Source organism: Vitis riparia, chromosome 4 (genome assembly GCF_004353265.1).
Source record: "Vitis riparia cultivar Riparia Gloire de Montpellier isolate 1030 chromosome 4, EGFV_Vit.rip_1.0, whole genome shotgun sequence".
NCBI lineage: Eukaryota > Viridiplantae > Streptophyta > Magnoliopsida > Vitales > Vitaceae > Vitis > Vitis riparia.
The window spans coordinates 16,560,056-16,586,814 of NC_048434.1; the positions used below are offsets into that span (position 1 = coordinate 16,560,056).

The following is a 26,759-nucleotide window of genomic DNA, read 5'->3' on the forward strand; positions in this document are numbered from 1 at the left end:
CTATGAGGTCTTGGTGGTAGGAACATTCTTTATTTCAGTCTATTTTCCTACAAAGTTGTGAAATTTGAGTGTGAGATGGAGAGAAAGGGAGGTGGTAGGTGCTGGTTTGCTGTGGATTTGAAGTCTTTCGAGATTTTGATCAACAATGTTGGGGGGGAAGCTACGTGGTAACATCTTGGAGAGAAGTAGAGGCTTCTTCAGGATAAGGTTTGGCAATTCCAATTTGAGGTGCTTGTTGGAGGGGGTGGAAGTTTGTTACAGGGAGGAAAGGCATGTGAAAGTTGTAAAAAGTTGGGAAGGGGAGGGAAGGAAATTTAGACTAGAAAGGCATACTAACGAGGCGGGGAGGTACATTCTTTGTTTTGTCCGTGATCTAGAAGAGAAGAGATTCTGTTTGGTATTTCCGGAGGGTAGAGGGATTCTAGGGAGGTGGGTTTTGCTAGTTGACTAGCTACGTTCTCTTGGTATTGTTACCCCCATTGAAGACAAGGTGGGCTTTGGCACTGCATGTGTCAAAGAAGGAAGGAGATATGAAGTCCAGGCTGAGGAAAAGGAGAAGAAACAGTCTTTTGTTGAGGTTGCAAAGGCAAAGGCTAGAAGAATAGGCGACGTAGTGTGGCTTCAACTTGGGGGCAGAGTCTTGAGGAGTAGGGATGAGCAATTGGGGCGTTGTCTTGTGGGACGGTGGGGAGAAGTGATGGTTCAATTTCCAAATTTAGCTTGGTTAAGGAGATGAGGGGTCTTTGGAATTTGAAGAGGGGAGTGAGCTTTTTGAATTTGGGAGCTAGCCTCTTTATTGTAGAATTTGAGGTTGTAGAGGAAACAGAAAGAGTGTTGAGAAGTGGGGCCAAGTGGTGAAGGCGGAGCTAGGTAGGTGGGAGTTGCTTCTGATTTGTACGTCTTGGGTATGGCTAGGGGTGCTGAGGCAAGTGCAGGAAGAGATGGGAGGGGGAAGGGAGTGGTTGAGGATACTGGTGTTGGTTCAGATGATGGAGAGGGGTTAAGTGGGGAAGGAAGTGGGCCTAGAGCTTTTTGGGCCAAATTTGACAAAGTGAGAAGCAATGAGCATTTGGGAGCCCAGGATTCCTATCCGCGGGATCTTGTTAAGTTTGGCCTGTGGCCCAAGAGGGTCTTAGATTGGGCCATTATATGGGGGTTTTAGGGGCCGGTGGGCCTATGGTCTTGAGCCAGCCCAGCTTTCCAATTGTTAGTTAAGAGGGTCTAGCCCAGATGGCTGCTGTTGGAGGCTTAAATGGGGCTAGGGCTCCTAAAGTTGAGTCTTTGTGTTTGGAAAGGAGGCTTGTTGAAGTGATTCTCGGTGCTGCACTGTTGGCTGAAGTGAGTGGGAAGTCTAGAGCAGATGAGTCCCTGTTGGAGGAATCTTCTAGGTATTCCCTCTTCAAGCCTCGCTCTTTTCTTAGCTTTGCGGGTTGGGGTTCTTCTTCTTTTTCTTTCTTTGGGAGGGAAAAGGCGATGGTGGTTGCTAATCGGGACTTTGTGGCGCTTGAGGGGCCGTCCTTTGTGAATGGAGAGGGGTCGGTTGTCCTGTTGAGAGTAATCTAGGCAGATAGAAGTGAGAGGGGAGTTTTGATTGATTTGGAAAAGGGGGCCAAGGTGAATGGTGGGAGAGCAGTTCCCGCAAAAGATGTCGAAAGAGGTTTGGAGGAGGAAGAAGGGAGTGTTTTGGGTTTGTGGATGAACGGTAGCTTCATGAATCTGTGTTGTTGTCTGGGAATGCTTACCAAGGGGTTTGAGGGGCAGATTTTGTTGCTTTTGAAAATAATGGAAGAGAGAGAAAAAAAAATCAAGGGCAATTTGGCTAGAAAAAGAAGGAAAATCCAAAAGGTTTCTAGATCAGAGAGGGAATTGAAAAAACTCAAGTGCTTGGTGAATTACAGTGGTGCTGGGAAGAATGTGGGAGTACTTCAACTTGCTAACTGAAGTTGTGTCTTGTTGGTGCTGAGAGGTGTGTGGGGGTTTTTTTTTCTGTTTGCTTAATGAAGCTGAGAATCTTATCGTGGAACATAAGAGGGGCTAATGATAATGATAAAAGAAAGGTGATCAATGCGTTGATTAAGGCTCAAAAGGTGGATTTGATTTGCTTGCAGGAGACCAAGATGCAGGAGATGTCGAAGAGGATAGTCAAGAGCCTTGGTGTGGGAAGATGTTTAGATTAGGGGGCTATCAACTCTAGGGGAGCCTTTGGTGGAGTTTTGGTGTTTTTCGGATAATAGGGTGTTACATTTATTGGAGGCGGAAGTGAGGACTTTCTCAGTGTTTTTTCGGTGTAAAAACTGCAAGGATGATTTTTGCTGGAACTTCACTAGGGTCTATGGTCCTACACTGAAGAAAGAGAGGGAAGACTTCCGGGGTGAGCTAGGTGTTGTCAGAGGGTTGTGGGGTGGCAGGTGATTTTAATGTGGTCAGGTTCCCTGTGGAGAGTAGTAGGGGAGATAGACTAACCTATTTAATGAGGAGATTCTCGGAGATTATTAAGGATTTAGAGTTAAGGGACCACCTGCCTTTGTAGGGAGGTTCTTTTACTTGGAAGGGTGGACTAAATAATGAATCTCATTCTAGGCTTGATCGGTTTTTGGTCTCGAATGAGTGGGAAGGTCACTTTACAAGGGTTGTCCAATGTGTCCTTCCTAAGCCAATTTCGGATCATTTTCCAATCCTGCTAGATGGGAGAGGAGTGAGGAGAGGCCCAATGCCTTTTAGATTCGAAAATATGTGGTTGAAGGAGGAAGGCTTCAAGGATAAGATGTAGGCTTGGTGGGAAGGTCTCAATTTTAGTGGGTTTGCTAGCTTTGTGTTGGTAGCGAAGTTGAAAGCCTTGAAGCCATTATTGAGAGACTAGAATAGGAATGATTTTGGTAAAGTTGAAGTTAATAAGGCTTTGGCTTTGAATCAGGTGGACTTTTGGGACAAAATAGAGTTAACCCGACCTCTTACTGTTCATGAATTGGAAGCAAGGAGAGGAGCAAAGGAGGACTTTAAAAGGTGGGTTCTCTTAAAAGAAATTTCGTGGAGACAGAAATCAAGGGAAGTTTGGTTGAGAGAGGGGGATAGGAACACTAGTTTCTTCCATAAAATGGCTAATGCTCATAGGAAGAGGAACTTGATGTCCTGGGTTAAAATAAATGGTTCTTGGTTAACAGAGGAGAATGAGATTAGAGATGGAGTGGTGAATGAGTTTAAGTTGTTGTTGTCTACTACAGGAGGGTGGAGACCTAACATAACTGGGCTGTCTTTTGAAAGGTTTGAGGATGTGGAAGCAGCTAGACTTCAGGAGCCTTTTTTAGAGCAGGAGGTGTTGGAAGCTCTTAAGGGCTTTGTGGGGACAAAGCGCCTGGGCCTGATGGTTTTCCTATGGTTTTTTGGCAGTTTTGGGGTTTTGTGAAGGAGGGGGTCATGGGGTTTTTTAGGGAGTTTCATGACTATTGTTAATTTGTTAAAAGTCTGAATACAACTTTCCTTGTTTTGGTCCCAAAAAAAAGGGGAGCAGAAGACTTAAGGGACTTCGGGCCTATTAGTTTGGTGCGAGAGTTGTATAAGTGGCTGGCTAAAGTGATAGCCAATAAGCTAAAGCTGGTGGTGGGTAAGGTGGTCTCTAAGGCTCAAAATGCCTTTGTGGAAGGAAGACAAATCCTGGATGTTGTCCTAGTTGCTAATGACGTCATAGATTCGATATTGAAAAGCAATGAAGGGGCGGTGATGTGTAAGCTGGATATAAAAAAGGTGTGTGATCATGTGGACTGGTCCTTTTTGTTTTCAGTTATGGGTATGATGGGTTTCGGGGAGAAATGGCTTTGAAGGATGCAGTGGTGTATTTCCACAGCTAGCTTTTTTGTTCTGGTTAATGGTTCTCCTTCACGTTTCTTCCAAAGTTCTAGCAGGGTGGCCCCCTCTCTCCGTACCTATTTGTGATTGCTATGGAGGCTCTTCGTTGCCTCTTAAGGAGTGTCGTAAATGGGGTTTTTTTGTTAGCCTGCAAGGCGAGGAGACAAGTGGTGAGGGGGTTCAGGTGTCTCACTTATTATTCGCTGATGATACTTTGGTTTTCTGTGGGTTCCAAAGATCAGATGATGTATTTAAGTTGGGTTCTAATGTGGTTTGAGGCCATTTCGAGGTTGAGAATTAATTTGGACAAAAGTGAGCTAATCCCGATGGATAGTGTGGAAAACGCGGAGGCTTTGGCTGCAGAACTTAGGTGTAAGGTTGGAAGTCTTCCATCCACTTACTTGGGATTGCCATTAGGTGCGCCTCATAGATCCGTGGTTGTTTGGGATGGAGTGGAGGAGAGATTGTGGAAGAAATTGGCTAGGTGGAAGAGCTAATACATCTCCAAAGAAGGGAGGGTTACCTTGATTCGGAGCACTTTGGCGAGTATGCCCATTTATCTCATGTCTGTGTTTTCTTTGCCCATAAGGGTCAGATTGAGAATAAAGCAAATTCAAAGGGATTTTTTGTGGGGAGGCGATGTCAAAGGACAGCTTTGCTGTCCACACTTCCTTCCTTATTTTAGCCCACACTTCTTTCCTTAATTTAGCCCACCCTTATTTCCTTATTTTAGTCCACAATTGTTTCCTTATTTCTCCATTTATTATTCTGTACAGTTAGCATACATTATTTGACAGATTATAGTTTACATGTATAGGGCTAGAATCATGCTGGAATTTATTTGCTTTTATTTGCTTTCCATGTAAAGCATCCTTGTAAAGTCTATATATAATATACAAAACTCAAGGCTAAGGTATTCGGTCATTCACACAATATTTTGACAGGCGAGACCCCTGAGCGGAAACCTCATCTTGTTCGGTGGGGTTTGGTTTGCTTAGATAAAAGCTAAAGGGGGTTGGGGGTAAAATGCCTTTCTGCCCTCAATAAGGCTCTTTTGTGTAAATGGAGTTGGAGATTTGCTAATGAGAGAGAGGTTTTTTGGAATCAAGTGATTAGGGGAAAGTTTGGGGAGGAGCAAGGGGGTTGGTGTTCCAAGGAAGTGAGGGATGGGTATGGTGTGGGGTTGTGGAAAACAATTAGGAGGGAGCGGATTGTTGTAATCAGTAGGCTCTCTTTTGTGGTGGGGAATGGACAAAGGGTGAAGTTTTGGAAAGATAGATGGTGTGGGGATTCACCTCTTTGTGTTTCTTTTCCCATTTTATTTGCTTTAGCTATCTTCAAGGATGCTTGGGTCAAAGATATGTGGTGTTCCATTGAGGGAGGGGGGAGTTGGAGTCCGCACTTCTTTAGACCGTTTAATGATTGGGAGATGGATGAGGTGCACAGGTTTTTTTCAGGCCTTAATGGGAAGAGAGTTTAGTAGGAAGTGGAAAATAGGGTGCTTTGGAGAGAGACTAAATGTGGAAAGTTTTCTATTAAGTCTCTCTACAAAGCATTAGTTTTAGGCCCTCCAGTTTCTTTCCCTTCAACGGTCATTTGGAAAGTTTGCGTGCAGCCTAGTTGATTCTACTCTTAGGAAGGAGTTTTGGGAATAGTTATTTTATCTTTTTGGATTAACTTATCATAGGTGGTATATAAGGGGAGATTTCAATATCATCATAAGGGTGTCAAAAAAGGTGGAGGGTCTTGACTCACCCTTAGTATGAGGGATTTTGATGGTTTTATTACAAAATGTAAATTAATTAGGTCCCCTCTTAAAAATGCCTCTTTCAATTGGCCAAATTTGCAAGAATCCCCTATTCCCAAAAGGTTAGATAGGTTTCTATTCTCAAATGAGTGGAAAGTCATTTTTCCTCATAGCCTTAAAGAGACCTTATGATCCTTGCCTCAATCTATCATTTATAATTCCCAATTGTTCTAGACACCAATCCTTTTAACTGGGGTTGGTTCCTTTTAGATTTGAGAATATGTGGTTGTTCCATATTGATTTTAAGGATAGTGTTAGCTCATGGTGGAGAGATGTGATAGTTGAAGGATGGAATGGTCATAACTTCATGCAAAATTTGCAACACATCAAAGAAAAATAGAAAATTTGGAATAAAGCCAGTTTTAAGGATATTAAAGAGAGGAGAGATGTTATCTTTAGTGACATTGCCAAGGTAGATTCTAGTGAGTGGGGGGTGCTTTAATAGTCGAATTAGCAACGTTAAGGGATGAAGTGGAAGAACTTTTATTGAAGGAAGAGGTGCATTGGAAACAGAGAGCTAGTGTAAAATAGGCTAAGGAAGGGGATTACAATTTCTGATAAAAAAAAAGGGGATTACAATTCCAAGTATTTTCACAAGTGGCAAATGAAGAAGAAAAAAAATTAAGTCGGTGGTGTTTGAAGAGGGTGTTGCTGGATGATCAAATGTGGTAGACCTAGAGAGGATTTTGAGCCTTTTTGGGAGATTTTGCAACGAATCTTGTGAGGATCCTTGGAGGATAACAGGATTAGATTTGACCCCAATTTCTGAGGAGAGTGCTAGGTGACCATGTAAGGGATTAGTTTGGAGGTGGATTGTTGTGAGCCAATGCAGTAGGTTGGATCACCCATTTTTGTGCATGCTAAGATCCATAATATTCTTTTAACTGCCTTGTGTACAATTTTTTTTTTTTTTTTTTTCATTTTTGCCTTTATGTTTCTTTTTGGTTGCCCTTATTATCATTCAGTTAGTGCTAGGTGACCATGTAAGGGATTAGTTTGGAGGTGGATTGTTGTGAGCCAATGCAGTAGGTTGGATCAATTTTATTTTTTATTTTTCATTTTTGCCTTTATGTTTCTTTTTGGTTGCCCTTATTATCATTCAGTTAGTGCTAGGTGACCATGTAAGGAATTAGTTTGGAGGTGGATTGTTGTGAGCCAATGCAGTAGGTTGGATCACCCATTTTTGTGCATGCTAAGATCCATAATATTCTTTTAACTGCCATGTGTACAATTTTATTTTTTTTTAATTCATTTTTGCCTTTATGTTTCTTTTTGGTTGCCCCTATTATCATTCAGTTAGTTCTTCCCAAAGGCAACTAATAGGCTTAATAAGCACGTTAGAGCATAGTAATAAATTTTTTGAGTAACAAATTTTTCTGTTCCAGTTATCTGATTAATGAGGATATTCTTGTTGAGGTACTCGATGTCTCTTAACATGTAGAGACTGATTCCAGATTTGCTAGATTTCTGACACTGCAATGAACAGAATATGTTGATGACTTGATCTTGTATTTATGAAATAATTTATGCTGACTCTTGTTCTACCTCTTTGTCAGATTTCTTTTAGCACCTCTTCAGTTGGACAAGTACCTGGACTTCTTGGTTTATTAGCCAAAGTGAGTAGACAGGGTTCATGTGTCAGTTATCTTTGTTACTCATTTTTTTGTACATTTTCCCTTCTTTTAAAGGATTTCTTATCCTTATTTCTTTTGTACAAAATCTTACTTTTCAATCTATTGCAAGTATAGTTTCTTATAAAAAAAAATTAAGTTCCATTGAAGCTTCTATCTGCCAGTTGATAAAAATTTTGGTTGAGCAATGACAGATTTATCTTTAGGACAAGTTAGTTGGATTAAGTTGTGGCAGTTTTTTATCTGAGTGGAGAAGGGAACATGCCCTGATAGATTCTGTTAGAATTTCTACCTTCTTCTGCAATTTGAATTCTTACAATGCCTTTGCTGGTTTTTCTTTTCATTGACTTTATGGTATTTTACTAAACACAAGTACTAAAAATTGTTTTGCTTGCTGCAGTACTACAAATTCTATTTGGAGATTTTGACGGTACCTATATTCTTTACTGGGTTCTATATTCCCCAGGTAACTCACTAGTTGAGCTTTATGTTCCTTGTAATGTCATACTGTATTATGTTAGGTCAAGCAAAATTGCCTTCTTGAAAATGTTGCAAGAATGGATTGAAATTCCCAGGGAAATCTTTTCAGATTTCTTATAATGGTGATCAATATAAGGAATCTATTTAAGGTTCCATACCCTGCAAAGCTTTAAAATATGTAAATAGTTTGCAGTGGAAGCTTGTGGGGTAGACAAAATTTAAGCTAAAGGAGTAAATTACATCTGGGGTGTGAGGGTCCCCTCCTAAGTTTCAGTTAATCTCAAGCATATCACATCTCTGATTTGATGAACTATAAGAGTGATATTAACTGAGATGAGATTGACTTTTAAGTTCACGCGTTTTTTGTAAAATATCTTCATTTCATTTTTATTCACCGTTGGAAAACAAAAACTAGGAGTTTGGTTGGAAAATTTTCTTGAAAATGGTTTTTTGTTCTTTAGGATAGGAAACATTTTTCCAACTTAACAAACACATTTGACAATTTTTTTTAAAAATAAAACGGAGTACCTTTTTAAGGATAAACTTGTGGTGTTTTCAGGTGTTTTTTGTATAGTGTTCCAAGGAACAATTAGACACATCGAGAACAGGTTGGGCATTTTTGTATTGTACATAATTGCACAATGCCTTTAGGGAGAATAAGCTAAGAAAAATTGTTTGCCATATTTGAGTTTCCAAATAAAATTTTGTTCGTGAAAACAATTAAGAATTGTTTTTCAAAAGTTGTTCTCAAAAACTCACTTTGGCTAATTGTTTTTGAAAACGTTGCCAAATAGATGGGAATTTTTGTATTGTGCATAATTGCACAATGCCTTTACGAGAATAAGCTAAGAAAAATTGTTTGCCATATTTGAGTTCCCAAATATAATTTTGTTTGTGAAAACAATTAAGAATTGTTTTTAAAAGTTGTTCTCAAAAACTTACTTTGGATAATTGTTTTTGAAAACGTTGCCAAATAGACCTTACTTTTGTTTCCTTCTTTTTTAGAAACAAAAACATTCATTAGTAATGAATCATAAATATGAGAAAAGATGAGTTATCATTTAAGCCAAAAGCTCCAACAGTGAGAACCAAAAGCCACTTGATAACCTTATGTCAGAACAAACTAGTCTCCCTTGGAAATCTCCTCATCCACTTATCAAAATAGCTCTATTCCCCACAGAAACCTTCCTAAGAACGAAGCCCCTTTCATTGCCTTCTTTTTTCCTTTTGTTGTTGTTGCTGTTTATTAGTGTTGTAAAAGATCATGTTACATTCTTAAACAAAGCATCTTTCATTTTCCTGTGGGCAGGATCTCAAAGTTTATGTTTTCTTTTTTCTTTTGCAGGGCAGTTTAGTCTATTGGGTCACCAACAGTTCATTATCTGCCATTCAGGTTGGTCCTTGCTTTTGGTTTCTATAAATAAGAGTGTTCCCATGCTTCGGGATTTTATCATCTTTTTAGGTGCTGGTATTTTGAGGTTGTTTTGATCTTTCATGGTGTAATCCCTTTTGATTGTTCATTTTCTAAAGTAAAATGTCCTTTTAAAAGGTGTGTTTCTGGAAGCCCAGGACACCCTTAGTATTATCAGTTCCCTTATGCTTGTTTGGTTACCAAGAAAAACATAGTTAAAAACAGAAACATGTAATATGACATGTGTGATTGTTCCAGACTGATGTGAAATTTCTACTCAAATCAACTAAATAAATCATTATCCCTATGACTTGCTACTCAAATGTTGCTTTTGCACTCAGTTTTTATGTAGAGAAATGACCAAATGGATCCAAGCCTGCTTGGTACACCATTTAATGAGAAAGAAATACTTTGTTTTGTTTTTTTCCTTTTGTTCAATAAGCTAAAAAAATTTATTAAAAGCACCAGAAGAATGGCAAATGGAATATTTTGTAGTAAAGCCGGTGTTGGAACAGATAGGAATGATGTCTTGAGTGAACTCTAAGAACCACTAAGACGATAAATCAATCTTTTTGTTGATCATTCAAGAAAATATCCAAATATCCAAAAATGAGCAGACACTTTCTTAATCAAATTTATTAAAATTATGTTGCAAATAGAAGCAATAGAAAATAATCTTTCTTTTAAAATTAGTTATGCATCCTTCTTTGTATTACTTAGGTGACGTTTGTTTTTTTGGCTTTTTGCTGAAAGCAATTTGCTTTCAGAATTTAGGTTGTTTGTTTTTCTAACTTTTGATGACTTATTACTAAATTTTAAAATTTTTTGGCTAAATAGAAAAAGCAGTTTTCTAAATAGAAAAGGCAGTTAAAGTAGCTGAAAGAAGCTTGGAAGACAATAACTGGGAGGCATTCGGATTGTAAGGGAAGTTGGTTCTCGCCCTCGGACCACACATGAGCCTCGCCGCCTCGTCATAGGCCCAAGCAGCGTCCTCCGCCGTTTCGAATGTGCCCAGCCAAATTCCAGTCTTCCTGCACAAACCCGATTTCAATTAGCAACTTGGAAGTGAACACCGAAACATGAACAAAACCGAAACCGAAACATGTACATGTTCATGTGTGTGAACTTATAAAAGTGGGTGGTGAATTTCAGAGACCCAACTACCCCAATGCCTCTGTCGGACGCCTCGATATCGCTGCTGAGGTCTGGCCATGTTTGAGTTATTAAAAAAAAGGAAGAAAACGTTTCGTGCAGGAAGTGTTTGTGAAAATGCCTGAAAGAGAGAATGATACAAAGGAGAGTGATGGCCAAGTGATGGAGGGGGGTAGAGGGGTTTATGTAGGTGGGCTTGTTGACAGGCACAGGAGCACTGGAGGGGGCTCTTGTTTAAAAAAAAAAAACAATCTCAATGTTTTTTAGCATTAAGTTAATAGAAATAAAATATTAAAAAAACAAGCAACTTAATACTTAATACTATTAAGCATTATTTAGCATTAAGTTAAATAAAAGTTCTATTTAGAATTAAGCCAAAAAAACAAACGCCACCTTAGTTTAATGCAATAAAATATTTGTTTCTAGTAAACATTTAAATATTTTTTTTTTTAAATTTTTAACCATAAGCAAGAAAGAACATCAATGCTACAAGTTAGCCCTTTGTCACACAGTTTCTTAGAATGATCTCATTTGAAGCTTCCTTTTATGACAATTCGCTATATATTGTATTTTTAAATCTTCAATATCTTTTCTTAGGGGGCTAGTGTTAGCACTTTGACTCAAATGACACAGCACCAAGGCCTCATGGGGCACCTTGCATCTATAAGTGCCTAATGACCAAGACAAGGTGGATACCTAAACGTACAATAGTTCATGTGGGGGCTTGGTGGTGACTAGAGGTGCAGCACATGTTACTAGCACAGTAGGGTAGCACGCAGCTCCGCACATTCTAGCACATGACTTAGCACATTCTAGCATGTGGCTCAGCACATCCTAACACACGACTCAACATGTCCTAGCATGCAACTCAACACGTTCTAGCACGTGGCATGGCTCAAGTCAAAGAAGGCAACATGGCTTGAGCTTCGTCATACCAAGGGAACATGATGAGGGATCTCGGACATGAATAAGGCATGCATATAAGTCTTGCTAGCATCCACACATGAGCACAATGTCATAAGGCGGGATGCAATCCGTGACACAATGGCACAAGACTCAGCTATGACACACATGAGATGGCTTGGCACAAAGGCGTAATGCCTTGTGCAATGAGATGACTTGCCATGGGTGCATTTCCATGGCTTGGTGTTGCTCCAAGGTGGGCTGACTCAGACATGGTGGCGCATGGCTGGCATGTGACAGGAGTGAGTGGTGCATGACATGTGGACTCTTATCACATGCAAGGTGTGGGAAAGCCTTATAGGGTTGTTCCATTGGCGCTTAGACATGAACAAAAACTCTAGGCACAAAGACATGGCATGATCATGGGCATCACATTGTGGGTTGAGACACACTGATGCATCCGAGATGTGTTGACATGTAGAGACGGGCTGGCACGCATATGTAGGTTGACTTGCATGGGCGGATTGACTTGCACACAGGGGCCAAGGCAAAACACTGATGTGGTTTGACATGCAACAAGGATGGGCTGGACATGACTCTTGAGCCAACTTCCATCAGAAGGGGTGTTTTGGCTGGTTGCATGGCACCTCTTGCAAAGAGGCACCATCAGTGGCAGCCTATGGATTCAAATATGACATCAGATGAAAGATTTGTGTGGTGGGTTGTGTGGGGGCATGAATAGGCACCTTAAGGCTAAAGGGGTGTGAATGATTCGGTGGTTATCGGGGGTTATATAACCACACCAACTGCCATAACTGGAATTTTGAATTCAAATTAAAGGAAAAGGATAGCAGCCTCATATAGAAAGGCTCTTCCATTGCCATATGTGAAGAAGAGAGAGGGTTGTTGTGGGGAAACTCGGTTCTCTGACTTAGGCAAACAACATAGTGCTGGCACTTGGAAAAAATTTTGTAACCTTTTTTATTGTTGATAAATAGAACAAGTTAGGAAGCTTTTCCAGTCTTTTCTGTGTGTTGGCTTTCCTTGGTTGTCACTTGATCAGGGTTGGAAGAAAGCTAGCTAAGTAGGGACTGTTGGAATCCAATAATTATTCCTGATTTCATGGAGTTTATTCTTTGATTTTGTGCATATTTTCTACATATTTAGATTGGTTGACTATGTAAATTAAGGAAGTTGTAATTTAAAGGATTTCTAGGAGGATTTTTAGGAATAGGTCAGCTGTGTTGGGAGAAGTGCTACAGAAGCCTTAAGGGAAAGAATGCAGATTGGAGAGTGGGTTGGTGTTGGGAAACTCAGTTCTTTGACTAAGGCAAACAACGTAAGTGTTGAGCACTTAGAAAAAATTTGTAACCTTGTTTATTGTTGAGAAATAGAACAAGTTGGGAAGCTTTTCCGGTATTTGCTCTGTGTTCGCTTTCCTTTGTGTTGATTGATCAGGGTTGGAAGAAAGGTTGGCTAAGTAGAGACTTGGAATTGCACGATTACTGAGAAAAAAAATTGATATCAGGATTTGTGAGTGCGACAGCTAGTATATTGAGAGATTACAAAGTGAGTCATAGTGGAGAGTGTTGACAGATGGTTTCTAGCAGCAGTTGGTGGATAGGCACTTAGTGTTTTCCTTTGTAATATAACTAAGGCTGCAACTCAGGCCAGTCAGCTGTGGTTTGACAATAAACCCAAGCACACGACCCCTGCCAAAACTTAATTCAACCCAATCAGAACCAACCTAGTTGAACTTAAAACTTAATTTGCTGACAACAGATAGTGTGACCAGTTATTCTTTGACCAGGGTCAAGTTTGGGAGATTGTGGTTGGGTTGGCCTAGCTTGTACCAACACATGGGACATTGGCTAGTAACTAATTCAATGACAACAGTGAGTTGAAACTGCAAGATGTGTGTTTTGATTGGTAATGTTGAATGAGGGAAGAAAGCAATGAACACTGCCAGATGAGGCGGGAGATTCAATGGCTTCAGTATGATAGTAAAATGATAGTTTGATGGCTGTGGAGAGATGCTATAGGGGTTTTATATAGTTCATAGTTAGACTGCATGGCTGCTAATAAACATATTCAAATTTGGAGTAAGCTTCTGATAATATGTTATTGCAAGGTGAGACAAGTTAGGATTCGATCAGATATAACCGAATCTAGTCCAAAACCCAACAAATCTTACTGATATGATTTACTTCACACATTTTATATTGACTGATTAACTTCTCTGATAGTTTCTCTATGTTTTTTTTTTCTCCTTCTCCTAGGCATTTCTTGCATACTCCCTGTGTACTTGGTTCCACCAGCGTAGAAAAAGTGAATGTCCCATTAAAATTTTCCCCTTTCAAGTTGGACCATCTATTGAGCTAGGGTCTCTGGGATGGGCTAATTCGAAAGTGGTAGGTCCTGGAACTTTCTAAGATTACAATTCCTTCAACAAGAATTTAAGAAGAGAGCCATGAATGTACTAGAATCTTCTTCCCCATTCTATATATACTCTGCTCATTCTCTTAACTTTTTATATTGACTGATTAACTTCTCAGATAGTTAAAGGTGTTCTCTATGTTTTTTTTTTCTCCTAGCCATTTGTTTCATACTCCCTCTGTACTTGGTTCCAGCTCCTTTTCATTAGGTGCTCTTGAATAATATATTTTTCTTTGCCTGTAAAAGGGATGAATCATTTTCATGCACTGCTCTATTTCAATTATTAAGGTGTTCTCAAGATAGGCTCCCCAAATCAATTATTAAGGTGTTCTCAGAATAGGCTCCGCAAAATATATGCCATTGAGGAACTGTTGTTTGTAAGATTTTAAAATCATGACTAGAAAGTGCTAGTGCTCTATTTCATTTGTTAAGGTGTTCTCAGAATTGGCTTCCCAAAATTTTTGCCCACAAGGAACTGTTGTTTGTAGGATTTTTAAATCATGACTAGAAAATGAGTGTTTTCCCGAAATTTTGGGGTAGCCTTGCATTTCATGTATGCAATTATTTGACAGCTTTTCATCACACAATCAACTTTGCAGCAATTAACTATCAGGCATCCCACTGTTCGTGCAAAGCTGGGATTACCAGATAAGCAAGCTCCAAATGCAGCTGCAAAAGAAATGCATACACCTGGAGAAGGATCATTAGGTCCACCAACAAAGCAGCAATACATTTCTCCAGAAAGTGTATCCCCTCAAGAACTGCCTGGAATCAAATCAATGTATCCTCGAAGGAAGCAGCATCAAATTCCCATTGAAAGCCTGTCCCCTCGAGATCTGATTGCTGTGAGTGACCATATATTTTGTGAATACCTGAGATTTAATTTTCTTATTGTTTTTCATGGTTGGGACTTTTAACAGCTTTCAGTTCAAATTTTATCTAAAGGAGATAAAGATGGAGCAATTCCATTCATACGGTACCTCTCTCTCCCTACCAGCTTTGCCTTCAGTGTTTTTGGACTGCATAAGTGACTTTTCATTACAGCATGGCACTTGACAAGGATCCCAATTATGTAAGAGCTTTGGTTGTCATGGGGCAGACTCTATTGCAAAAGGAACAACTGGAAGAGGCCAGTGATTACTTAGAGCGTGCTGTTACCAAGGTTAGAATCAAAAAGTTCCTAAGCTTTATATTTAATTCTCCTTGGAGTAAAGCTTGCATCTCCAACAATTGGATATATCCATTGGAGACTATGGTAGACATCATGAGTTCAAATCCTAAAAGCTTAAGCTTTTAGGAAAATTGGTTGTCTTAGAGCCTTGTTTAAGTGGAGGTAATAAATTCGAATCACTTTATGTTTATTTCCCCAATTTATTGAGTCATGTTCAAGCCTGAACGATGTTGTTTTTGATGGGGAGAATGACTCAATGTGACATTCTGAAACACTGTAGTTTCTCTCTTCTTCATGGTTGTGAGTAACATTCCTTTTCAATATCATGGCCACTAAAATAATCAGAAATTTTTCTGTGACTTCTCATCAGCTCTTTCTCATCGGCCATCCAACAGAAGATGAGGTAGATCTTATGATTCTTGCATCTCAATGGGCTGGTGCTGCTTGTGTAAGACAGGTGAAGTTCTATGCTCTCACTATTCTAAAACAAAATTCCAAGTTACAATAGCTCATCACATATTTGGTTGGATATTTGATAAGCTTCAGCATTAGTGATTAGCTTTCTACCTACCTCTCTGTGACCATCCTTCTTGATCATTAATGATCCCATCAACCCCATACTGGGGAGGTGCCTTTGAATTGTCCAGTTGGATTAGCAGCTCATGAACATGTTATTCAATGAAGACATCGGTACTCTTTTTCTTGTATATCAACTTCATTTTGTCTCTGGCAGGGAAAAACTGCAGAAGGACTAGTACACCTAGAACGAATAGCAAATTTGAAAGAGCCAGATGAACCAAAGAGCAAAGCCCACTACTTTGACGGGTTGCTATTGCTTGCAAGGTATATGAATTTTTGCATCTAATCACATTAAGTTTAGAAAATGTTACCCAGATCCTAATAGGTTAAGCTTTTACAAATAGTAGTAGTAGTCTCATTTGATTGTTTGGTGGGAAGAACCTCACTGCTGCATGTTTATTTCTTCAATTTATTGAGCTCACCGGTAACCCCAAGGGAGGCTATATATTGATTGTTTGTTTGTTTGTTTGCCTATGGAGTTGTGCCTCTCCACTTATGGGTATAGGGCCTCATTCTGAGCATGATACACACTATGGATTCAAATCCTACTAGCTTAAAGTTTTAGGAAAAATTGGCTTAAATTTTACGCTAAAACCACCTGAAATCATGTTGCAAATGGAGGACTTATCTGCATTCAGGATGACTACAATCAACCATTCTACTATTATTTCACCCTAGTTATGAAAATCCAGATTTTGTCGAATATTTTCATCTTTCATGAACTTAAACCACTGAAACCCTAAACTTACTTTCATTTCCTCAGTACTTTATATCGTGAAGGTCGTAACGCAGAAGCAGCAAAGCATCTGCGCAAGGCAACTGCTTACAACCCAGCCTACAAGGAGTATTTGGAAGAATGTGAGAGAGAAGACGGCTTTGTGAATGATCTGGTCAGCAGCAGAAGAGGAGATTACTGATTCACTTTTTCCATAACCTGCGTAAGAACAAGTTTGATTTTTGTGTATTATTATTCTTAATAATTGAATTGTGTCCTGCAATAAATCTAAGCATGAAAAGACCGTGCTTTAGACAATTTTGTATGTTTTCTATGTTGATCGATGGGCCTCTAAGAATTCTAACATAAAACATTTTATGTGAGTTATTTGTTATTTTTTGTTTCTAGAAACGACCAATAAGAAATGTATTCAGATAATACCTTATTTTTGTTTAGCAGTAGAGAAAGCAAAAGGAATTGAATTTTATGTTCGAGTTTTGTAAAGAATTCTATGAGAAATAGAGATAATGTTGATATTTTAAATGTCTTAATTGATTTTTATATCGAGTGAAAAAAGTGGATTTTTTTTAGGTGGTGTTTGTTTTTTGGCTGAATGGAAAAGAGAGCTCTCACGGCTTTAAAACATGTCTACAAGGCTAAAAAGAGCTCATACATATATAACCAATTTTCTCCCCTATCTGATATGGAATATCTATACAATTGGGTGTGAATCGTTACATAAGGTATATCTATTTTTCCCCTTCTTTGCACGGGCTTGAGTGAAGTGAGGCGCATCTAAGGTCCTCGTCTTCTTCTTTTACTTCTTTTGGCATATAAGGCACTCTAGATGACGTTACATCTATTTTTCCTCCATTCTTCTTCTTCTTCTTCTTTTGGCACTAGAGCACTCTGGATGACGTATGAAAGTCAAAAACCTCAAAGAGTAAGAAGAATATTTTGGTGCTTCCTGTGAAGTAATTGAATTAGAACCAAATGAGGGCTTTAAGCTCCAAAGTCTCCTTTCTTGTCACTTCAACTAAATATTGGAAGCAAAGATATTAAAACAATGTGCTGCCATTTATAAGTGCATCTAAATCCAGAGTAAAAATAAATAAATAAATAAATAAACAATCAAAATGAAAGATCAAAGAGAGACCAGTCCATGTTCATGTCCTCCAAGGAGAATGTATGAAAATTGAAACTCATTTCATTGTATTCTTACTTGCATTAAATCTATCAACTATCATGGAATAATTTAGGAATGATCTTAAAAGTGGGTACTTCTAAAATGCTCATCAAATTTTGTTATTTCAGTATATTTCTTTAACATGTACAAATACTTCTTAATACTCATGAGAAATATGTTACACTACTTTCTCATGAGAAATACATTTTCAGTGTATAAGTACAGATAGTTAATGAATAATATATTTTTAATTAATATAAGCAAAATGAAGTTTCAAAATGATATACACATTAATTAACTTATATATAAATACATTTAAACAAACTATTAAGAGAGGTTAAATGTGACATTTATTTTATTTTAAAGAATATCTCTTCAAGTTTTAATGGTGTGATAAAAGGATTGTTTATCCCAGTATCTTTGTGTGGACCCCGCATTTCGGCTCAATGCGTTTCCCACTCGAATGACGAGCTCGATTTTTATTTGAAAATTGATTTGTTGATTAAAAATTATTTAGAGTCGCCACTTATTTTTGTTTTATTTTTTTAAAAGGGTAAACAAAATAAGAAAGAAAAACCCTAAGTGTGACTCCTTGTTTTGGAAAAAGGTGGTCTATGAAAAACCAGATCGGACTCAGGGGTCAAGTTACTTATCGGGAAGGTACGGTACGAACCGTGGCACCCCTCTAAGTCCCTAAAGTCGGGTCTCTACTGTTAGGATGAAGCCGTCGTGGCAATCAATAAGAAAGTCAATGGATGCCTAAGTCAAATCATGCACATATGGAAATCGAAACATGCATAGAGAATGATCAAAACGAAAATGTATGCATACCTGGGCCACGAGTCACAATGCGCTATCAAAAAACGAGATTAGTACACAATTAACGAATACAAATTATAGCTCATGCATATCGGAGTGCAAAATGAAAATCAAGCAAAATATATTAAGCACAACAGTTGACATTCAATAGGGATCAAACATGGGCCCCCCTACCAAAGCTCGATTTATTGCCCACGAACTAATCTCACAAATCTCGTGTTTTAGAATTATGAAGGAACCATTATTTCTTATGTAAAATCAAGAAGACCAGAAAATTATTAAGGGACTGAAACGGGATTAAAACTATTTGGGTGAGAATAGGATTATTGGAGTTTATTTGAAAATCGGGGATCTTAGGAATTGAATTTAAGATTAGAGCTTCGATAATTAAAAAGAAATTTCCTAGAGAAAACAAGAAATGAACTTCAGGGAATTAAACTGCAAGGATATGGATTTTGAAAGTCGAAGTTGTAATAACAATAATAATAAGGAATGAACTTTGGGAAATTGAACTGCGAGAATATAGATTTTTAATAATAATAATAATAATAACAATAATAATAATAATAATAATAATAATAATAATAATAATAATAATAAATGAACTTCAAGAAATTGAATGGCTAGAGTGTAAATTTTTAATAATAATAATAATAATAATAATATAATGAACTTTAGAAAATTAAATTGCGAGGGTACAAATTTTTAATAATAACAATAATAATAATGAAGCACTGATAATAATAATAATAATAATAGTAATAACAATAAATGATAATAATAATATGGACAAACAAAAGGGATTAAAAGAGCTTTGGAATTAGAAGGGCCTAGGGTGAGAAGGGCTATGGAAATGGGCTTGGGGCATTAGAAACGAATTGGGCTTTGAAATTAGAAGGGCTTAGGGTGAGAACGGCTTTGGAAATGGGCTTGGGGCATTAGAAGCGAATTGGGCTTTGGGATTAGGAGGGCCTAGGATGATAATAATGATAATAATAACAATAAGGTTTTGAAACAGTAATGATAATAATAATAATCATAATAATAATAATAATAATAGTAATAAGATTTGGAAATAATAATAATAATAATAATAATAATATTTTAAAAGTTGAATTAAAGATAATAATTATAATAATAATAATAATAAGATTTGGAAAGTTGAATTAACAATAATGATAATAATAATAACAATAATAAGATTTGGAAAATTGAACTAATAATAATAATGACAATGATAATAATAATAATAGTAATAACAATTATAATGATAATAGTTAATAATGATGATAATAATAATAATAATAATAATAATAATAATATAATAATAATAATAATTGCAACAATAAGAATAATAATAATAATAATAATTGTAATAATAATAATAATAAGAAATGAATTTTAGGAAATTAAATTGCGAGAATATAGATTTTTAATGATAATAATAATAATAATAATAATAATAATAATAATAATATTAGGATTTTAAAAGTTGAATTAATGATAATAATAATAATCATAATAATAATAATAATAATAATAAGATTTTGAAATAATAATAATAATAATAATATTAATAATGATAACAAGATTTTGAAAGTCGAATTAATGATAACAATAATAATAATGAGATTTTAAAAGTTAAATTAATAATAATTAACAATAAGGTTTTGAGGGTTTGAATTAATAATAACGATAATAATAATAATAATAATAATAATAATAAGATTTTGAAAGTGGAATTAATAATAATAATAATAATAATAAGATATTGAGAGTTTGAATTAATAATAATAATAACAACAACAACAACAACAATAATAATAATAATAATAATAATAATAATAATAGGATTTTGAAAGTTTGAATTAATAATAATAATAATAAGATATTGAGAGGTTGAATTAATAATAATAATAATAATAGGATTTTGAAAGTTTGGATTAACAATAATAATGATTCAAGAGATTAACCTGCGAGAATATAGATTTTTAATGATAATAATAATAATGATAATAATGACAATCACAATAATAATAATAACAATAATGACAATAATAACAATAATAACAATAATAATCCTAAGGATAATAATAATAGAAATAACAACGATGATAATAATAATAATAATAATGACAATAATAAGATTTGGAAAGTTGAATTAATAATAATAATGACTATGGTGATAATAATAATGATAGTGATAATAATAAGAAATGAACTTTAGGAAATTAAATTACGAGGATATAAATTTTTAATAACAGTAATAATAATAATGACAATAAGGCTTTGAAATAATAATAGCGATAATGATAACAAAATTTTGAAAGTTGAATTAATAGCAATAATAATAACAATATTCTAAAAGTTGGGTTAATAAGAATAATGACAAGATTTAAAGTAATAATAACAAGGATAATAAGGTTTCAAATGGGCTTTGGGTTCCATCTCTCTCATAAACCCAATCTATAAGCCCAGGCCCATGTCCTTTCATTGAAACAGCTGGGCTCCATCTACACCACCCACCTGGGTTGGGCTCCAAAAAAACAAGCCCAATATTCTATGGGCAATACAAAGGGGGAATTGGATCATAAGTTTGGGCTTGGCTCTAAAAGCAAGCCCAAGTCCAATGCTAGCATGGGGGGTCCAGAGAGTCATCTCCCTCACCGACTCGCCTCGCCTGGCTGCAACTCCATCACGCCCTCTCTTCGCGGCGGCGGTGGCTGACTCCATCACGCCGGGATAAGGCTAGCAGCCAGCGCGCGCCGCTGCCCCGACGCATCCACGCGCTCCACCGGCTGGAGATCGAACCTTCCTCTCCCCACGGTGGTCATGCCCATGTCGCCGACGCGAGAGGACGGCAGTTGGGTGAACTCCTCCTGGATGGCTCCCTCTCCGGCAGCGACGCCACCTAGGTCGGGCACGACGCAGGCGAGCTCGAGGGTGCGTCCTGCCGCTTGCCGCATGCCTTCCTGTGTCTACCTCAAGCGGCTCTCCATGCTGCCACAGTCGGACTCGGGCTGCCTCGACTGCCGTGGGGGCAATGGCTGCAGCGACGGTGCTTAGGATAAGCGTCGATCTGGAGCTCCCGGCTGGTCTGGCTCTTATGATGATGAATGTGATGACTAAAGAGACCAAAGGGACCTCAGAAAGTGGAGCTTGTTGATGCAATGGCGTCGGGCGTGAGAGAGGAGGAGCTCCAATGCCGCCATTGATCCAGCCGACCGAGCGAGCCTGAGGGGATAGGTATGAAAGGTGGCGGCCATGCATGACCATGCGTGGCCATGCGATGGTGAGAGGAAGGGGTGCAACAGACGCAGAAGGAAACTAGAATGGCAGAGGTAGAAGGTATGGTATGGGTTCAATGCAGCCGTGTCCAGCTATGCAGGGGTGGAGAGACATTGGAAGTCCTCAATGCCATGATCAAGCATCAAACCAAGGTGAGGATCCAACCTCTTGCAGAAAAAAAAATCAACAAAGTTGCAAGAAGCGAAAAAAACAGAGCAAGCATTTTTGGGGTCTTGGATACCCACAGCAAATCACAAAAATGAGATTAACGGAGGTCCTTACCTGAATATTCCACTGCGTCACCTTCCTTTTTCTCATCCTGATCTCCCCTGCGCCCTCTCTCTTTTTTCCCTCTTCTTTCTCTCCTCAGATCCCTCTTCTTTGCGAATCCTTCCTCTCTCTGTTTTCCCATTTTTTCTCCTTTCCTCTACCATCACCAACCCTTTGTCTTGTGTCCCATCTCGTCGCCATCACCCAGCTAGTGCAATCACATCTCATGGCCGCCCAAGGCAGCCTCTTTCCCGGGTGGTCAGCAAATTTTAATAATGGAAAAATGCCAGCTCTCTGTCTCTAGGGGGGTCTACACTTTGGTTGGGTTTTGAAACCATTTATTATTAAATGAAAAATATAAAATTGAAATGATCAACTTGTTTTGTAAAAATAGCTCATTCCTTAATTTTTTTTAAAAAAAATCAATTTTCTAAAATCATAAAATATATAAGATCATTTGTTTATAATAATTTTTATCTTTATTTTTAAAGAAAATAAAAGGTAAGCTTGAAAATATATTTGCACATTATGTTTGCCTTTTGTTAGTCTCAAAATCTGAATTCTAAAATGAGAAAAAAGTGAAAACATTGATTTAATTTTGTCACTTTGAAAGGAAAATGAAAAAAAAAAAATTCTAAATAAGAAAACAATATAATCACACATGCATACATACAAAGACAATTAAGAAGACACAAATAGAAAGGAAATCAAGTAGAAGAAGAAAACTTTATAAAGATGGTATTTCAAGTTAAATATTTTAGTATCTTGCAAGGTTAGCACAATTTTGTAAATGCAATTTTAAATACACTGAATAAAAAATTCAATGTATTATCAAAATACTTTTTAATAAAAATTGAAAATTATTACACATACAAACAATCAAGTACTTATTGAATAAAAAATTCAAGAGTAAAATTATCAAAATAAGATTATAAATGCAATTTTCAATACATTGAAATTATTTCTCCAAACGAGTATTCTCTTACATTAATTAATAAGAAATTTGCTTGGTTAAAAGGGGTCAAAATAACACTCATATTTGTACATACCCCTTCTCCTTTCAAAACATTAAAGAAGACCCTTTTTTGACTAAAATACTCCCAAATAAATAGGGAAAAAAAAAAAGTTCAGATCTAAACCCTCGAAATTCAAAGACAGGTGGCAAAGCAGAATAAGAATTGATTTATTTGTATTTCTCAAATTCACCATTCTTCTCAGTATTTCTCTCAAATCCTCCAAGTCGTTTCCTTCATTTTTCCGCTTCTTCCCACAAGGTCACAACCAAATTTTCGCTTTGTTAAGATTTATGTTGTTTTATTTTTTTATTTTTTTATTTTTATTTTTATTTCTTTCAACTTCTTGTTTTTCTAGGTTTTTTTTTTTCAAATGTTTTTTTCTCTTTATATCAATTGAGAGAAGTTGCATTTGGTATTGGATTGAAATATATGGTTGGTAGCATGTTAAGCCATTGAGCAACATTCTTTAGCAACAAAATCTCTAATTATACTCACTAATATATTGTGTATGTTAATCTAGAGTAAATAACACTAGACTATTTATTTTTATTTTGGTGTTTCTTGCGGTGGTGATTGTGACATGATTGTCATCAAGTTTGCAGAATATTCGATGTATAATTGACTATTAAATTCAAATGTGGGGATCATATGGATGTCTTTCAACAAAAGATGACATGACACTTATTTTGTTTTAGAGACTTAACCATTTGACTATTACTATGTAAACATTGAATAAATAATAATATAAATTTACAATTGTGTAATAGACTTAATCTTATGGAATCACTAACTTAGAATGACAAATAGAGTACGGTTATATTTATTCACAAGTTTTGTTATAGTTATCTATTTTGAAATGTACTTAATAAAAGTTATACTATTATCTATGTTAAAAATGATTTTAGCATAATCAATCTTAATTAAAAAGTTTTTTGTAAATAAAATTCAATCATAATTAAAATCAACTGAAATTCTGTTGTTGATACATAATCAAAATCTAGGTGAATAATTTGATTTACAAAAATTAACTAATTAGTTTTTTGTAATTAAAATTTAACCATAGTTAAGTTTAGGTAAAATTTTAAATTTACAACTTAATTATCATAGTCTAAGTAAACATTTTTATTTTGAAAAACTTAACTATGTGGTTCTTTGTTAATGATCATCATAATTAAGTTCAAGTAAAAAAAAAATTAATTGAGAATCTAACCATATAGGTAAACAGTATAATTTTAAAGAACTTAACCTCATAGTTCATTATAAATGAAATTTAATTGATCATAATTTAAGTTCAAGTAAATATTTTGATTGAGAACTTAACCTTAGTTAAATTTTTCGTAAATTATAACTCAACCATAGTTATAAATATTATAATTAAGAACATAATCTTAGTTAGGTTCCTTGTAAATAAAACTTAACCACAATTAAGTTCAAGTGAATATTCTAATTGAGATCTCTACCTTAGTTGAGTTCCTTGTACATAAAAGTCAACAATAATTAAGTTCAGGTGCATATTCTAATTGAGAATTACCAACAACATTGAAACCACCATGAGTTTTCATACATAAGATTCATTACTTTATATCATTTGACATTGTCATATAAATAAAGTTTTTGGACCAACTATCTTTCTTTAACTATTTTTTTGATCACTAATAATAAAAAAAATCCCTATTTTTGGGTCCACCACTAAACATGATTCAACTAAAAGTGAATGATGCATACCTTGCTTTTTCTTTAGGAATTCTAGGTACTCATTTTTCAATCGTCTTTTTTTTTCCACAAATGAAGCACTTACTCTTCCCTTTTCTCTTCTTGTATCTAGCCTTGAACTTACCTTTTTGTTTGGTGATCCCAAAACTATTCTTTTTCTTTTTTCTAGAAGAACTGGAAGAACTCTTGTCTGCCATATAAACGTCCTTTGGTCTTTAAGAATCCCCTCAACAATTTGGCGTTCTCTTATCAATTCAAGTAACCTCACCACCAACTTATTCATGGTATAGTTGAACTTGAACTACTTGAAAGAATTTGACATGGTCTCTAGGGTCATATCAACCTGAGTTACCTCATTGATCTCAGCTCCAAGAATCTCTATTTTGTTAAAGAGCACGATTATATGAATCATATGATCTCTAATATGAGTTCTTTATGATATTTTTACATTTATAATAGTCCTTAGGGTAGCCTATTTAGCTAACCTACACTTACCACCAAATATCTCGTGCAAACTAAGGAGAATATCATAAGTTGTTGGCATAAATATGTGTTGATGTTCCAAGATAGTATCCAAAGAACCAAGTATGATACACTTAGTCTTCTAAACTGCCTTGTGCCAACTATGATGTGTGTCCCTCTCCTCTTGTGTGGAATGTTCATTAGGGGCACTAGAAGCAAAACCTCAAGTTACCCATTTTAACTCCTCTAAAGTGAGTACTATGTCCAAATTTATTTTCTAATCCACATAGTTTGATTTAGTCAATTTATTAGAAGTGACAATAATGTTAATCATATTATACGACATGCATGATATTTGTAACATAAATAAGAAACCATGTATTAATAAACTGAAGATGCACAACCAGAATAAATTTAGCAAAAAATGTAGAGCTTTCAGGACTATATATTTATTTACAAGGTATCCTAGCATCATAAGAATCAAACTTATGGTAGGTAGGTCATGACCTTATAACTAGTTAAAGACCTTAGATTGATCTTCATGCCTAAAAAACACAAGACAAGATCAACATACTTTTGTTTGCCCCTTAGGCTATGCAAGTAGGATTATAATTGGTGATTCAACCACTTCATATCCAAGTTAAGTGTGTAACCAATGTTCTTGACATTAATGTCACTAAGTGAAGAACCCCCCATTATTGGGGTGGTTGCTCCCATTACAAACATATCTAATCTAAGTCCATATGAAGTCCATATCTCTTGATTTCTAGGGCTCAACCCACTGTTAGGGTGGTGATGAACCCAAATCAAGACGAACTCGAAAATAGAGGTCATGGACTTTGCTAAGGCCCTTTCCTACTTAATTTGTTAAAGATAAAAGACTTTAAGTAATTTTTGTAACCTTTTTTACAATAAATTCTCTATTATGAGATTTTTCAAATTTATTATTTATTTCCTAAATTAGAACTCTTGTGTTAAAATATAATTGCTCTTATATTCCTTATCCTTGAACTATCCTTATCTAGCATAATTTTTCTCTTAGGGATAAGAGCTTAAAGGACTTGATGCTATCCTCTTTCTCTTATGAGAAGATCATAAAGGACCACCATAGGTGTAATTCTCCTTCTTTTATGGAAAAGAGCTTAGAGAACCACTTATCCCAAACCAAAGGCTAGATCCAAAAGGAATATTATTTTAGAATAAGCAACATTCAATTTACATAAATGACTTTGAAAGATGTTTTCTCATGAAATTTATTTTTCTTAAGAAAAACTAAAATTACTTTTCTTTAAAGCCACAAATGCAATATAACAAAAGCATAAACAATAAAATGAAATAAATAAATTTCCCCATGGCTTTTAAGGATTTTTTTTTTCAATTTTGGTAACTTAATTTGGATTGAATTCAAATTTACCAAAAATCAAAACTGCAACCATAAATAGGGTTAGAATAGAAAACCTTAATCTATTGCATTTATTCCCCAAATTGTTGAAATTGTCTTGTTGCCTCTACTATCATTTGTAGTACATGAGTGCTGGAAGGAATGCTTAAGTGCCTTAGCACCGCTTGATGGTTGCTTGAGCATTGTGGATCGTTGGAAGGCCACTCAAGCACTTATCTAAGCCTCAAGCACTCTATTTATGAATGCATATTCCAATAATGAATTTCTACATCTCCTTTGAAAACTCACCTTTTTTGGTTGAAGAATGTTTGTAAATCCACTATGATTGGCTAGATAGATTGTCTCCATGCTCTCCATGGGTTACAAGATTGATTAAAAAAATGAAACTTTTACAAATAGAAAGAAAGCCTTATACTCCTCAAAATGGAGTTTATAATCAATTTAACCACAAGGAAAAAATTTTGATACAAAAAGA

The 26,759-nt window shown here is 36.1% G+C and overlaps 1 protein-coding gene across 1 annotated transcript in view; it reads left to right on the plus strand.

Moving 5' to 3' along the window:
• LOC117913114 (ALBINO3-like protein 2, chloroplastic) overlaps positions 1–16,615 on the plus strand; it is a 38,602-nt gene extending 21,987 nt beyond the window's left edge. Inside the window, exons 6-14 of the mRNA XM_034828041.1 lie at positions 7,207–7,266; positions 7,682–7,747; positions 9,107–9,154; positions 14,263–14,508; positions 14,584–14,639; positions 14,708–14,825; positions 15,205–15,291; positions 15,568–15,677; positions 16,177–16,615. Coding sequence (XP_034683932.1) covers positions 7,207–7,266; positions 7,682–7,747; positions 9,107–9,154; positions 14,263–14,508; positions 14,584–14,639; positions 14,708–14,825; positions 15,205–15,291; positions 15,568–15,677; positions 16,177–16,330 — 945 coding nt within the window. The 3' untranslated portion in view covers positions 16,331–16,615. The remainder of the gene's footprint in view (positions 1–7,206; positions 7,267–7,681; positions 7,748–9,106; positions 9,155–14,262; positions 14,509–14,583; positions 14,640–14,707; positions 14,826–15,204; positions 15,292–15,567; positions 15,678–16,176) is intronic.
• Positions 16,616–26,759: the final 10,144 nt, after the last annotated feature.